At 40.9% G+C, this 15,426-nt stretch overlaps 1 protein-coding gene across 8 annotated transcripts in view; it reads left to right on the plus strand.

Annotated features, from left to right (window-relative positions):
- Window positions 1-15,426, plus strand: part of DGKH (diacylglycerol kinase eta) — a 189,029-nt gene that overhangs the window by 71,832 nt on the left and 101,771 nt on the right. For all 8 annotated transcript variants that reach the window (XM_084876534.1, XM_084876532.1, XM_084876535.1 and 5 more), the window contains exons 3-4: window positions 10,139-10,249; window positions 13,235-13,315. In XM_084876534.1, coding sequence (XP_084732660.1) covers window positions 10,139-10,249; window positions 13,235-13,315 — 192 coding nt within the window. The remainder of the gene's footprint in view (window positions 1-10,138; window positions 10,250-13,234; window positions 13,316-15,426) is intronic.

The following is a 15,426-nucleotide window of genomic DNA, read 5'->3' on the forward strand; positions in this document are numbered from 1 at the left end:
GGGAAAGAAGGATACAAGGCATAAAGCCAAAGGGCCTGGAATCAAGAGGAACTAATGGGAAATTTTGGAGGGTAAAAGAAAATCAGGTTTGAAGCAATTTAACAGGTGGCTGATATAAGAGGTGAGAGACTGAATCAGAATGCGATCAAATGGCTTAATTTGCAAAGTCATAAGATGAGAGACAATAATATTATATGTTCAGGTATGTTTGTGGAGAGAAATAGTTTTTATCTTATAACACACACAAATATATAGAAAAGCTGATTTAAAAAAAACAATCTATATATATATATATATATATATATATATATATATATATATATATATATATAGAAGCCTAATTGACTGTCTGGCGGTAGCTATGATGTGCAGTGACCACCAGGGGGAAGATACTCAACACATAAGCATGGAAACATGGAACACACTGATGAATCTCAGAGGAAAGGGGGGATGGGGGAAGGGGGTAAGAGATTAACCAAAGATCTTATATGCATACTAGAGGCCCGGTGAATGGATTCAGGATTCATGCACTGGTGTGGTCCCTCGGTCTGGCCTGCAGGGACCAGGCCAAAACCGGCAGTCTAACATCCTGGAGGGATCCCGGATTGTGAGAGGGTGCATCCAGGCCCAAGGATCCCACCAGTGCACAAATCTGTGCACTGGGCCTCTAGTGTTATAATAATAGGGAGACGTAATACATTAATAGCAAACTTGTGTGAAGAAGACAAGATTATATGCAGATCTGTATCCTTTGTGTTTGACCACCTTTCAAGCCAAATTATGTAAGCTCAATTGTTGGAGAAATTATGGAAAGATAGAAAATTTGTTATACAATACTAGTTGATTCCCACATTGCACAGGTATATCTGCCTTACAAACCACTTGAGTACAATATTAATGCTGATGAGATAGATGACTTCCCTTTATAATGATGAAATGGTAGTGAATAAAAGCAGTATGGCCTTTCATTTGGCGGGGGGCATTTTAACTGCTATATTTGAATGTCAGTGTTCACATCATTCATTCATTTGTCAGTGAATAATGATTAAGAGCTGTCCTCTGAGCTGGGAGCTGTGACCAGTGCTGGGGCTGCAGTGATGACAAAGGTGGGCAGGCCCTGTTCCCACGGGGCTCACAGGCTAGTTGGGGAATAGATATATCAGTTTGGGGCTAATTGAATTTCCAAGTGCCAGTGGCTTTCACGTGGTGTTTTACTTTCTCATTCTCATTGGTAAGCAAGACGGTATTCTCAGAAGTAAAATAATAACATAGAGCAGTTACAAACCCTGATCCGTTATTATATTATATACAATTTCATGATTGATTTCTGTTCTTGTGTTTAATATTTAGAAAACTTGACACATTTCGGAAATGTATACTCTAGTCTATGGTCTTGGTTTGGCAGTTTCTCTAAATGTAAACATTGGGCCATTGTTCAGAAATGTTCTCTCCCTTTTTTTTTTTTTTTTTTTTTTTTTTAACTTGTATCAACCCCATTTACACCTTTTCCCAAAAGTACAACCTGCTAAAAGAGTCCCTTACTTATGGTTCTTCCTATTTATATGGCATTTGGGAGTTTATGAAAGATATTTACACATATTTTTTCTTTATACTAACAACTCTGAGGAGGAATACAGGGCAGGTGATGTTTATCCTCACCTTTCAGATGGTGAAACTTAGGTTTATAGATGTTTTTATTTGTTTGAAGTCACAAAGCTAGTAAATGGTGGAGTCAGATGTGGAACCCAAACTGGAGCTCCTTTTAGGAGTCAGGTCTAATTCTTTTATACTTTCTATCATTATATTGACTTGTTGGAAAGAAACATTGGAATATCTATCATTAATAAATAATGCTTATTATAGGGATGAATGTTGATGATAATATCGCGTCACACCATGTATGCTTTCATATCCATTGTCCCATATGTCACAACACAGTGATATACTGGTTTACTTTAGTCTGTAAAACTAAAGAGGCTTACCACTGAAGAATGGGAAGTAGACTCATGATGTTATAGTTTTGTACAGATGCCCAGGAAAGAAAGACAGCTTTACTGGAGATCACATGACAAAATGGGTTAGGAAGTGTATGTGGCAAAGAAAAATTCTCTGTTTGGGAAGATGGTGTAGACCATTTAAAAGTAGTAGGAGAGAATATATATATATATATATATATATATATATATATATATATATATATATATATATATATATATATAGTATAGAGTGGTAGAAACTCCCTTGGCCCATGTCTTAGTCTGTGCAGAAATACCATAAACTGGGTGGCTTAGACATCAAATATTTATTTCTCATAGTTTGGGAGACTATGAAGTCCATGATCAAGGCACTGGCAGACTTGCTTCCTAGTTCTTAGATAGCCATCTTCTAGCTGTGTTCTCAGGTGACGAAGGGGCAGGAGAACTCTCTGGGTCTCTTAAGAGACAGTAATTCTATTCATGAGGGCTCCTGCTTATGACCTCATCAAATCCCAAAGGCCTTACCTCCTCAAATCAGCAAACTAGGCTTCAGGATTGCTTTTTTTAATCTCACCTGAGGATATATTCATTGATCTGAGAGAGGGAGGAAGAGAGGAAGGAAGGGAGTGGGGGAGGGAGAGAGACAGATGGTGGATCGAACCTGCAACCTAGTTATGTACCGTGACCGGGAATTGAACCCGCCACCTTTTGGTGTACAGGATGACACTCCAACCAATTGAGCCACCCAGCTAGGGCTAGGATTTTAATTGTGGGTGAACACAAACATTCAGTGCATAGCAACTCCCATCTCCCGTCACAAGATTCCATTCCTATTCTCTGGAAGAGAAGTTAAGGTGTCATGTTGGGATAATGCTGTGACAAACGAGGGATTCTTCTAGAATTTTTGAAGGCATCTGTAAAAGACGAGTCATCACCAGCATTTCTTCATCATATCGCATTTTGTTATGCTTCTCACCTTACCTCTTTGATGGCCAAAAATAGCCATCATATGAAATGTACATTTATTTGATAAATCAGGCAGTAACTGTTTTTTCAAAGATTCTTAGCTTAATAAAAGCCTCGCTGAATGGCTGTTTGTATAGTTTCATTCTCCTCAGGATGGGAAAGTAGTATTCCAGCTAAGTGACTTCAACTTGTGACACTGAAGTGTTTCTGGAAGTTTGGGTGGAATCCTAGAGCACCCGAGTGTGTTTAATTCAGAAGAGAAATTACTTTGTGTGTTCTGAGCAAGGGGTGTGAAATGAGCAATTCCATGGCCATAAGACATTGGACTAAAAACAGCTTCAGAAAGCCAGCTGTGTACGTGATCTTTCAACTTAAAGCTTATTTTATTGAAACATTTTTTCAAAACCATCTTCACCTAACTTCGTTTTAATGCTTGGAAACTGGGTTGTCAGTTTACATTGAAGTCCAAACGGCTTACCTGATTTTTCGTGAGTCAGATAACCACATTAGATGACTAAATGGCAGTTAAATGGAAATGTTTCTAAGTCTTCTTTTCAGGAAGGGGAGAGGTTTTCTCTTAGGCTAGAGATTGTGAACAAAATAGAATTAATAAATCTAATATTTAATTTTAATAGATTTGTAATCATAATTCCGATAACTTTCTTATACTTGTTACTAACTTCAATTTGTTATTCAAAATGAACATTAATAATGAGTGTAATAAATATTGTGATTTTAAAGAATGAGTCCTTGTTTTATCACTTAGTATACTCATGATTTTGAGATTTTTGGAGCCGCATATATTTTTCCGTGAACTTCACTTATGATTATACTAGTGACCCGGTGCACGGATTTGTGCACATTGAAAGGAAATTAATTAGAAGGTGGCTGGCATGGCGGGACTGGGCGAGATGGGCTGGACATGCTCTGGAATCAATCTCTCGCAGTCCCATCCCGGCTGGCTGCACCTGGGATGGCGTCATGCTCGGAGGGCGTCTGTGAAGTGAGCAAGTCTCTCCAGCAGGTGGGGTCCCTCGGCCCGGCCTACAGGGATTGGGCCAAAACCAGCTCTCTTACACCCCCCAAGGGTCCCAGAGTGTGAGAGGGCACTCTGCAAAGTTGCTGTTGTACAGAGTGTGCAGTAAACCAGATTCAGGGCTAATGGTGCCCTAGCAACAACAAACATACAGCTAAAGGCGTAATCACATGGCCCCACAAGGACTCAAGCTCCCTCCTCTTTGGTTTTGGGGTACATCACCTGAGAACCACTGCTGCCAAGTCCCTTCAGCTCAGCAGCTCCTACGTTGAGTGTCTGCCCCCTGGTGGTCAGTGCATGCATGTCTTATCTACCGGTTACGGACACTTAGCAATTAGCCATATATATATATATATATATATATATATATATATATATATATATATATATATATAGAAGATTTTATAAAGCTGCTGCAAATTAATCATTTTTGTTATGCTTCTTTTATAAAAAGTATTTGTTTAAATTGCCATATGTAAACAGAAGTTTATTTTGAGGATTAACTCATGAGAATAATTGCCTCCTATTTAAATCTTTTAAATCACATCTCTTACAGGAAGGCAGGCCAGCCTCAGTATATTTTCTTTTTCTCTTCAAGAATTTAAAATTAACTATGTATGTTACAACATAGAAAAATTTGTAAATTCAGCTGAAACCGGTTTGGCTCAATGGATAGAGCATTGGCTTGGGGACTGAAAGGTCCCGGGTTCGATTCCGGTCAAGGGCATGTACCTTGGTTGCGGGCATATCCCCAGTAGGGGGTGTGCAAGAGGCAGCTGATCGATGACTCTCTCTCATCGATGTTTCTAACTCTCTGTCTCTCTCCCTCTCTGTACAAAATCAATAAAATATATTTTTTTTTAAAAAGAAAAATTTGTAAATTCGTGAAGATGAGGACTGTATCTTACACATCATTGTATTCCCCACAGCCTCACACATTGCAGGTTAATCCATGCATATATATTTGAAGAACATAAAATGATATAGAAAAAAAACAACAACACACAAATTATTTGTTTTGAAAGTGGTTATGTAATGATCATCTCTAAATTAGCAATATTCGTAAAATCAGGATAGATATTTTTCTGTCCCTCTGCATGCATGTGTCTGCTTATTTTTATACATGTGAAAGGAGGCTCAGACCTGCTGAATGCTAGGAACCATAAAATAATTCCCAGACACTGTTTCCTGTTTTCTAGTTCTTTCATTCTTTTAAAATACAAAGCTACCTTACATACCATTTCACTCTTTAACTGAAAGTTGTTCATTTCAATATTTATGAAGGCCCCAGGGTGTCAGCTGTGTTAGCTGGGCAGTGTTATTAAAATTCATAGTGTGCAGTCTTTGCTCTTAAGAATGTCAGAGCATGGTGGGATCACAAACATGTACACCTGTGCCATTCAGTGCCAGAGGTGTTAAAGGTTAGGATAAGGGCGTCTCAGAGAAACAAAAGTGGGAGCGGTCACTTCTCCCTAGGGGGTGAGAGAAGCTTTCTCAGGGGCAGTGGCACTGTATCAGAGTTGAAGTGAATGGGAGCATTCAAGACTGGCCAGATGAGGAGAACTTGTAGGGCAGAGGGAGGAGAAAGGGAAGGGGCCTTAATGATGTGGGAGAGCACTAGATAGGGGCTTTCTGTGGAACATACAGAAGTTTGGACTTTATGCTGAAGGCTGTAGGGAACTGATGAGTACATAATACAATCAGCGTTTTGTTATAGAGAATTATTCTAATAACCATGTAGAGAACGAAGTAGGTTATTTATGTTTTCTTAAAACAGTGCTTATTGAACACAAATAGACCAAACATTAAATTTTCTTCCTCATTGCCTTAAATAGAATTTTACAAAAATCACAATGCACTCGGTTCTGTAATTTGAATCTCCAAATGACTTGTTCTTTGGCTAAGTTATATTTTACGGCATTTCAATACTTTGTGTTTGGGTTTAAGAATTATAGACTTTCCACCCAGTGTAACATGAGATGCGAGAGCGCACAGCAATCTTCCCAGGACCCATTCTCCCGCAGTCTTTTGCCTCCAGTTCCCCAAGCCAAAGGCAGAGAGCTTCCTCGGTTCTTTTCTCTCCTATATGCCTGTCAGTAACTTTGGTAGATTCTGCCTCCAAAATAACATCTCAAATTGCTCCATTCCTGCCCATGTCAGTGTTGCTAGAACTTATTTGGGATCGCTGCCTTGGACTACAGCAGCAGCCTCCCACCTGGCCCCCACTGCCTTTCGCACCCATTTCCCCATTCTCACCCTCCTGCTTCAAGCCTTTTGCTTGCTTTTTGCACTTTTTGCTTGCTTTTTTTGAATAAAAAGCCAGCAGCTCCTGGCTCTTGTCTCCCTTAGCTTCATCTCTTGACACTCTCCTCCTGCTCCAGCTATTATTTGCCCTCACAGTGGCCTTTGAACACATTCTCTTCTTCCAAGAAGCTCTTATTATTCTGGCCTGGCAGATACTCTCTGAAGTTAATAGCATAATGATATCACCGTAATAACACTTTGTGCCACTTATTGGATGTTTTCTGTAACCCAGACAGTGTAAGTGGTCTCCAGGCATCATCTTGTAATTAAATTAGGTGCAACAAGCTTGTGAGGCTGGTATTATTATCCCATATTTTAGGAGAGGAAACGGGCACGGAGATCTGGGGTAACTTGCCCAGGTCATAGCTAGTGTGTGGCAGAGCCAGTCGGGAAGTTTGTCTGTCAGCGTCCAAATCAAGCTCTTTGGTACCAGAGTTTCAAAAAGTATTTTGTTGTTGTTAAATGTTAGGGATCTCAGCAATTAGACAGTCTTAGAGCAGGCTATAGAGAAAATCAGAAATCGAAGGTAAACGTTAATATATTGTATTTTAGCTACCTTATTGGTGACCACAAACTTTTCTCCATGTTTTCTGTCTTGTTGATAATAAAAGACACTGTAGTATATAGGATGGGAGTAAACTGTTGGCTCAAATAGGTATAGATTTAGTCTTGGTACCTGCTATATATGAACTGGCACTTGAGATACATCAGTGTGCAATCCAGTGGGGTGAATTTAACTCTGTTCCTATAAGCTGTTTTTGTCCTGGAGGCTCATGATATCCTTACTGCTTTTCTGTGAATTCGGTGTAAATGTGATCCATTTTGGACCCCATCCAAGGGGTTCTATTAGTTAGTCCTATGACCTGTCTCCTGAGGATAATCCCGTAACAAGGCTGTGAGTTTATTTTACTGTAAGTGTAGTTTCCTGCTTTCTTTTTCTTTCTCTTTGTTTTACTTCCAATTGTAATCAAACATTAAATTTAATTTTAATTTTATTATGTATAATAAACTCAAGGACCTTCTAATAGGGGTAGCACAATAAACACAATATATATGTGAATTACATGATACATTAGAAGATAGTACTTTGTGGAGGAGTAAGACCAAATGAGGAGATACAGAGAGCATGTTGCTGGGTTAAACTGGCGGTCAATGAGGTGGGTCTCGCTGAGGAGGTGAGGGAGATGGGCAGATGGATTTTTGAGGGGAGTGCAGTCCAGGCGAGGGACCAGGTAGTATCCAGACCTAAGGGAGGAGGATGCATGCCACCTAAAAGCAAAGCACCCTGCGGGCGGAGGGGACCGAGTGTAGAACCGAGAAACTAGATGAGGTTGGAGGCATTCCAAGTATTTTGTTGGTGATGATGAAATGAACTTGGATACATAAAGCACCTTGCACAGGGTCTGGCCCAGTGTTACAAAGTCCCTGCCTACCTCTTCCGGCCACATCTGCAGATTCCCATTGTAAGCTCTTCCTTGCATTTATAACTGAAAGCTTTTTGAAGATCTCCCAAATATCCACTGTGTTTTAAACCTTTCTAATTTTGCACACATATGAAACACCCTTCTTCATCCCTTGTCATTCTGATAAACTCCCCAGAGAGGACTTTAGATCCCTCTGAACAGAGCTGATGCTTCCTTCTCTGGACTGCCATGCACAGTGCTTTGAACGTGTGTTTGTTACAGTAATGTGCCACTAGCTAAATGCTATTTAATGACCACTTGCTGTGTGCCGTGCAATTAGCCCTTTACGTGTTCTTAATGTATTCCTCGCAACAACCCCAGAAGTTACACCATTTTATAGATGAATAAAGACATAAGGAAGTTTAGTAGTTTGTTTAAGATCATCCAGCTACTAAGTGGTGGCACCAGGAGTTGAATACAAGATTTCTGGCTCCAGAGCCCCTGCTTTTATTTTTAAACTAGAGGCCCAGTGCATGAAATTTGTGCACTGGGAGGGGGGTCGCTCAGCCCAGCCTGCCCCCTCTCACAGACTGGAAGCCCTCCCTCCCATTGGGAGTGGACCTAAGTCACAGTCTGGCCTCCCTCTGCAGGAGGTGACTGGGCTGATCAGGGGAAGGAACCACCCCATCACCTGCTGCTGCTGCCACTGCCTCAGCCGCCAAGGTGTTTTCATCAACACAGATTCCAGTCCCTTCACCATGAAAAAAATGACAACTTTCTTTAGGCATTTTTAAGGTGTGTTTTTCCTAGGATATTTCCTTCCTTCCTTCCTTTTCCTCACCTGAGAATATGTTTTTATTGATTTTTAGAGAGCATTGAAGAGAGAGGGAAAGACAGAGAGAAACATCAATGTGTGAGGGACACTTCCATTGGTTGCCTTTTGCATGAGCCCTGACCTGGGCCCCAGCTAGGAGGAGCCCGCAGCCTACATACATGCCCTTCATCAGAATTAAACCCAGACCCTGCGGTCAGGAGGCCGAGGCTTTATCTACTGAGACAAACTGGGTAGGGCAGGATATGAGATTTCTCAGCCCCTCCAGCAGCAGACCTTAGTTTTTCCTCCAGGAGTGTGGTGGAAAAACCCTAGATCACTTTCTTGGATTCTTATAACCCAAGTTACCAAGAACACTGCGAGTGGCGGCGTACAGGAAGCTTAGCCAATGAGCAGTCAGAAAAGCTGTTTCCTCTGCAACTCATGCGCAGAGGACCCCCTGGTTGTGTCCGCTGGGCTGGGGGCTTGCCCTGAGCTGTGCGGTGGCCGCTGGGGGCACACTCCCAGCTCAACAGCCCCATGTTCTGTCCGCTGGCTTCTGTCCACTGGACTGGGAGCATGCCCTGAGCCACGCAGTGGCTACAGGGGGCACCCCCAGTCCAGCAGTTCCACGTTTTGTAAACTGGGCTGGGGGCATGCCCCAAGTTGTGTCTGCAGCCCTCCCTCCCTCTGCGGCCAGGGGGACGCTATGGACGCCACCACCTTTGTCATGGAGTGATGGTTAATTTGCATATTACCCTTTTATTAGATTAGATTATAGTTGACATACTATATTACCTTAGCTTCATGTGTACAACATAGTGATTAGAGATTTATATAACTTATAAAGTGATCACCCTAATTAGTCTAATATTCATCTGACACTATATATAGTTATTATAATATTAGAGGCCTAGTACACAAAATTCATGCATGGGTAGGGTCCCTAGCCCCAGCTGCCGGCCAGGGCCTTCCTTCATTCCTCACTGCCCCCTGTTGGTCAGCACACATCATAGCAAGTGATTGAACTGATCAAACTCCCTAGGGAACACTTTGCAAATTAGGTATGTGTATATATATATTCAATATATATATATATATATATATATATATATATATATATATATATATATACACACACATACATACACATACACACACACACACATATATATAATTGACTGTATTCATGATCACTGCCAGATGGGAGGGGTGAAAAAGGTGAAAGAAGTACAAATTTTCAGTTTTAAAAATAGTCAGAGGTGCAAAGCCCATGCCTTTTAAAATCATTACATTATCCCATGTCTCTATACCCTTTTCACCATTTATTAAATACTGACTACATGCAAGTCATCGTGTACATCCCACTGTGTTGTGAGGATTAGTTTGTGTGTTTGTGCCTTTCAGACGGTTTGTGCCTACGTAGAGGTCAGGGAAAGGGGCCAGTTACCGTAGCTCTTTGAGACTTTGCACATGTGCTCCCGTGGTCAAACAAAAAGGAGAAGAAAATATTCTCTCATGAAATCTGTGGGACATGGAAAGCAATATTTAAAATAGTAATGATAGTGTGTCATTAATGGTGAATTTTATTTGGTTTTGGATTTCATTTTAATCATGTCATTGTGCTTTTCCTTCTCCCCAGACCAGTATTAAAGAGGGACAACTGTTGAAGCAAACCAGTTCTTTCCAAAGGTGGAAAAAGCGATACTTCAAGCTTCGAGGCCGTACACTGTATTATGCAAAGGACTCAAAGGTAATTTGAGAGAATACTAGTTGTAAGCACCTGAGGTTGTGGATGGATTTAAAATTTAGGTTCTCTAAACTGCTTTTGTCTTGGGGCTCACCATATCCTTTCAGCTCTTATATGAATTCAGTATAAATGGGACCTATCGTGTGCCAAATCCCAAGGGAGCCTATTTGAGTCAGTTTCATGGCATGTATCATAAGGAGAATGGAATAAGAAGGTTCTAATATAGTTTCCTTTCCTCCCCACCTTCCTGCTTCTTCCCTCCCTCCTTCATTTCTTCCTTCCATTTTCTTCCTTCCAGTCCTTTTTCCTTCCAATTAAATGTAACCTTCCTAGGTAGAATAAACTCAGGATTTTGGATTTTCTCCCCTTTCTTGCTATTTTTTTTTTTTTTTTTTTTACATTATAAATATTTTCCTGACCCTGAGTGAGAGCATTGCTGTACTTGTGACGAATAGAGTTCCTATCCCCGTTCCAACATATTCCAGTGCAGTGCTGTGGACGCTTGTGATGGTGAGAGGCAGCCAAATGACATAATAGACATGAGTGCTTACCTAGTGCCTGGCACACAAAACAATCACTCCTTATGCTAGAGGGAAGGCATAAAAATCGTGGCCTGGCTACTGTGGCTCTGACTGAGCATCAGACTGTGAACCAGGAAGACGCAGTTGGATTCCTGGTCAGGGCATTTGCCAGGGCTGTGGGCTCAGTCCCCAGCGGTGTGCAGGAGGCAGCTGGTCCATGATTTTCTCTCATCATTAATGTTTCTATCTCTCCCTTCCTTTCTTAAATCAATAAAAAATATATTTAAAATTCTTTAAAAATAAAAATCATAGTGAACTAAAAGACTTTAAATAATCATAGCTAATAAAGAGGGAATATGACCCTCATGCCCTCACAAAGATGGCGGCACCCACAGCCAATAAGGAGGAACTATGCCTTCAAAGATGGTGGCGCCCAGTCCCCTTAGCCTCACCAGAGTGGCAGGCGTGTGGCATGGCTGGGCCCGCCCCGCACACCTGCCTCCAGAGTCCCCCAGTCTCCTCAACCCCCCAGCCGCCCAGGGCTGGCCCGAGGTGCAGGCAAGCCTCGGATGTCAGCTGCCCAGCCACCCAGGACTCCTCGAGGCTCAGGTAACCAGGGCTGGCTGAAGCTTGTGCTGCCGGCAGTGGCAGCAGCAGAGGTGTGATGGGGGTGTCGCCTCCCCCTGATTGCCAGGTCGCCTCCCACCCCTGAGGGCTCCCCGACTGAGAGAGAGCAGGCCGAGCTGAGGAACACCCTCTCCAGTGCATGAATTTTCATGCACTGGGCCTCTAGTTTTTATATAACAGTTGAATAAAGTAAGAGTGATGTAGTTTTCAACAAAAAAAAATTGTAATGATTATTTCCACTTAGATCTGATATTTTCGGATTCCTTAAAAAATAAACATTAAGATTTCTTATTACTGAGCCAATTGATATTAAAGAACTTAAGTTCCTGATGTAATTAGTAGCATTATAAACCAGGAAGTGAAAACAAATCAACAAACAAAACCTAAATCTTAGTTTATGCAGCTGTAGAAATAATAGCCAAATAAATCAGTCTTGTTTTAAACGTAGTTATGCGTAGGCTTGTTTCTGGTCTGGCTCCATCCTGACTTCACCTGTGTCTCTGGGCTGTGCTGACCAGCCAGTCTCAGCCTTGCTCTTGGTCTTCCATCTCCAGTGACCTTCCCTCTGTCTCCACTTGACAACATTCCCTGTTACCTTTAAGATACCCCTCAAATCGCCTTTATCTCATTCGTCACAAGAGAAAGAGTTTAAGTGTTCTTTGTTGGAGAAGTCATCTGTGATCTTCCAGAGCATTTCACACTACCTCATCTCTTCCACTGTGATATTATAGTCCATCTTACATTAAAGTTAGTTGTGTCTATTTTATCACCTGTGCTAGGTTATAAATTCTTCTCAGTCAGGGAACAAGTCTTGTAGTCAGATTGGTTGGATTGAAGCATAACCCCCTGGAGATCTTGGGAGGGGTGGAAGCTATCAGAGAAGGGACACACACACACACACAGACACACACGTCTTTCTGCACTTGTAGAGAAGCATTGTTGTACTGCCTTGCTGGAAGAATAATGATGAGTGTGAATAATGACCAAATGACTTACGTGGGAAGGGTACATTTATTTATTAGAACTTCTGAATTTCTAAATTGTATATATATTTTTAAAATGCTCACCTGAAGATATGTTTTTATTGATTTTAGAAGGGGGTGGAGGGAATAATATCAGTGTGAGAGAAAAACATCGATTGGTTGCCTCCCAAATGCTCCCTGACTAGAGATCACACCCCAACCTTCTCTGATGTACTGGATGACGCTCCAGCCAATTGAGACATCTGTCCAGGGCTAAACTGTACATTTTCAAAGATTTCATTTCTATGGTGTTTTTACTTTTGATACTTTTTTTTTCTTAAAACCACTTTTAAGTGTATAAAAGAAGCATCATCTTATGTTTGCAGAGCACATTCTCATCTCATTTGAACACATTATAAATGAGGAATGTAAGAGTCCGAAAGTTCAGTAACTCACCATGACCTGAGGCAAGACTGGTTGTTGTTTTTTTCTTACTTAGTTAATTTGGGAACAACATTGTTTCTGACTTCCTGGCAAAGTTCTTAACGAGGTTTAAAGATAGTGCTGTGTGTGTGTGTGTGTGTGTGTGTGTGTGTGTGTTACATTTAGTAGATTCCCCATGAATTATGCTTCCAAAGAGCACAGAGTATTTTACATCAGTATCCTGAAGTTCTTTGAAGTTCTTTTCAGTTTGGGATTTATGTGTTAGTTGTATTTTGTGACTTTACTCACAAAGTATCACTAACTTAAATTTTTCTTTATTTTCAATTCCCAATTTCTGACCTAGCCTCATGGTCATGACCTGATAGTAAAAAACGTACTGAGGAGCATTGAATTCGGTTTTCATTTAACATGTTTGTGTTCTTTTTCATTAACAGTCTCTGATATTTGATGAAGTTGACCTCTCAGATGCCAGTGTAGCTGAAGCAAGCACAAAAAATGCTAACAACAGTTTCACGGTATGATTATATTTTGCTAACTCCCTACTCTGAAATTATAAATGACCTTTCCTAACATGTAAAGAATGCCCTTTTCAATTACCAACTGTATGTCAACCTATGCTGTTGGAGCTCTTTGCTAACACAATAAGCTTGATTAAGTGCATTAAAAACTCTATCACCCAACAGTATTCATGCTTGTAATGTTAGTGGTTTTCCTTTAAAATTAATGCTTCAACTAATTTAATCAATCTTAAATATTCAAAAATTTTGGTTTTCACTTTCAATCTCAAAATAATATGTTCCCCTTTTCTTCTGCTTTTACTCTAATTGCTGTAGTTCAGGCCTTCATTTCTTCACACTTAGGTAATTCATTTGGCTGCTATTTAAGAGGTCTCCTCTGTCCATTTAATTCTTTTCCTTTCCAATTGCAAATCCCATTGTTTAAAACACTTGCCATCGCCTGCCAAGCTGCATCTCCAGCTCCATTTTAAAGTCTTATAAAATCGTGCCTCAGTATCTCGTGTTGGTGGTAATATTTGACTTCATATACTCTGCCAGTCCAGCATTTTTGTCTGTGCCTGTGCTTTTTCTATTCCTTCTGATTTACATGATTCCTCTTTCATCTGTGCCTGTTGAAAATCTACCAGTTCTTCAAATCCTATCTCAGATATCCTATTCTTCTACTTTTTTGATTCAAAGAAAGGAATTGAATACTCTGCATTGAGTACTATGTGCAGGCTCTTGTGCTAATAAGCTTCAGAGATGGATGGATGGATAAATAAATAAATACATACATATCACTTCCCTTTAAGATACAATATAGTGCAGTGAAGTTCATCGGGGTTCCTCTTAGTTCCTCTAAGATGCATTGCTCTCGTTATGTAGTCGTCCTCACTCACATTCCCAATCCCCGCTCTAGGGAGCCACCACTGCCAACAGCAGTGTGTGTCCCTCCCCCAGGCGGGCCAGGGCAGGGAGGACAGACAGGTAAGCAAGTACCAAGCGGGGCCATGATGGAGGTAAGCACTGGTAGAGCTGTGGGTGGGGGAGGAAGCACATGAGTTCAGATTTTGTCTTATTGATTTATGGGTATGTGGGATAACTCATGGTGTAAATAGGCCTTCCCCTTCTCCCTCCTCCCTCCCTAGGGAGAGTTCAGTTTGAGAAGAAGAAAGCCAAGAATAGAATCCTGGGAAAATGTTAAAATTTAAGGCTTGACCAATAAAGACGGAGAGAGAGCATTCTGAAGTCTAGAAGGAGCATCAGGAGGCAGTGGAAGAGCGTTTCAAGACGGAAGTTGCTAAACATCAAATACAGTTGAGAGGTCAAGTCAAGAAGAAATGAAAATTGCTTGTTGACTTTGTTGGCTTGGAGGTCATTCGGTCACATTGATGTGAATAGTTCTGTGGAGTCTGGCGTGCCTCAGGCTGCCCGAGAATGCAGCATGGAAAGGCAGAGGGAGCCAGGGTAGGTTACATGTCCTAAAAACCGGGCTCTTAAAGGTGAGCAAGGAGAGCTAGAAGAATGGTCAGGCTTGAAGGAGAGTTTTGGTTTTGTTGTTCATTTGCTTTGTTTTTAAAACGGGTTTTGAGCGTGTCTCAATGAAGAGAGGAAAGAGTTGTTAGAATCAAAAGTTGAAGCTTCAGGAGAGAGTGAAGAACTGTTGGAGATAATTGCTGAGTAAGTGGAGAGCAAAAGAACTGGCAGAGGGTAAGAGGTTAGCATCGAACAGGAGACAGAAAGTTTTATGGAAGTAGGTATGGGCAGGAAGTTCATATATTTCAAACCCAATATGACTATTTTCTTAGTGAAATTGAAGATAAGGTAACCTGCCATGAGTAAGAGTTTAGTAGAGTTTGGAGTAGCTTCTATAGAAATGAGAATTGAAACAGAATAGGTTCCTGTGGAAGATTTCATAGGTATTAAGTGGTGTCATAGTGTCTACCAAAGATTGGAGATCAAGTTTAGTAATGTTCTTAATTCTTTAAGAACATTGAACATTAGCCCCAATGGCATTTTCTTTAAGATGGGGCTAGAGAACAGCTAAATTGATCCAAGATTGGTGGTTTTAGGGAATGTTGAACAGAAAGAGAAAGGGATTGTTGGATGTTCGGAGGATTAATAACTCA

Source organism: Pipistrellus hanaki, assembly GCF_964339955.1.
Source record: "Pipistrellus hanaki genome assembly, chromosome: 3".
NCBI classification, from domain to species: Eukaryota; Metazoa; Chordata; class Mammalia; order Chiroptera; family Vespertilionidae; genus Pipistrellus; species Pipistrellus hanaki.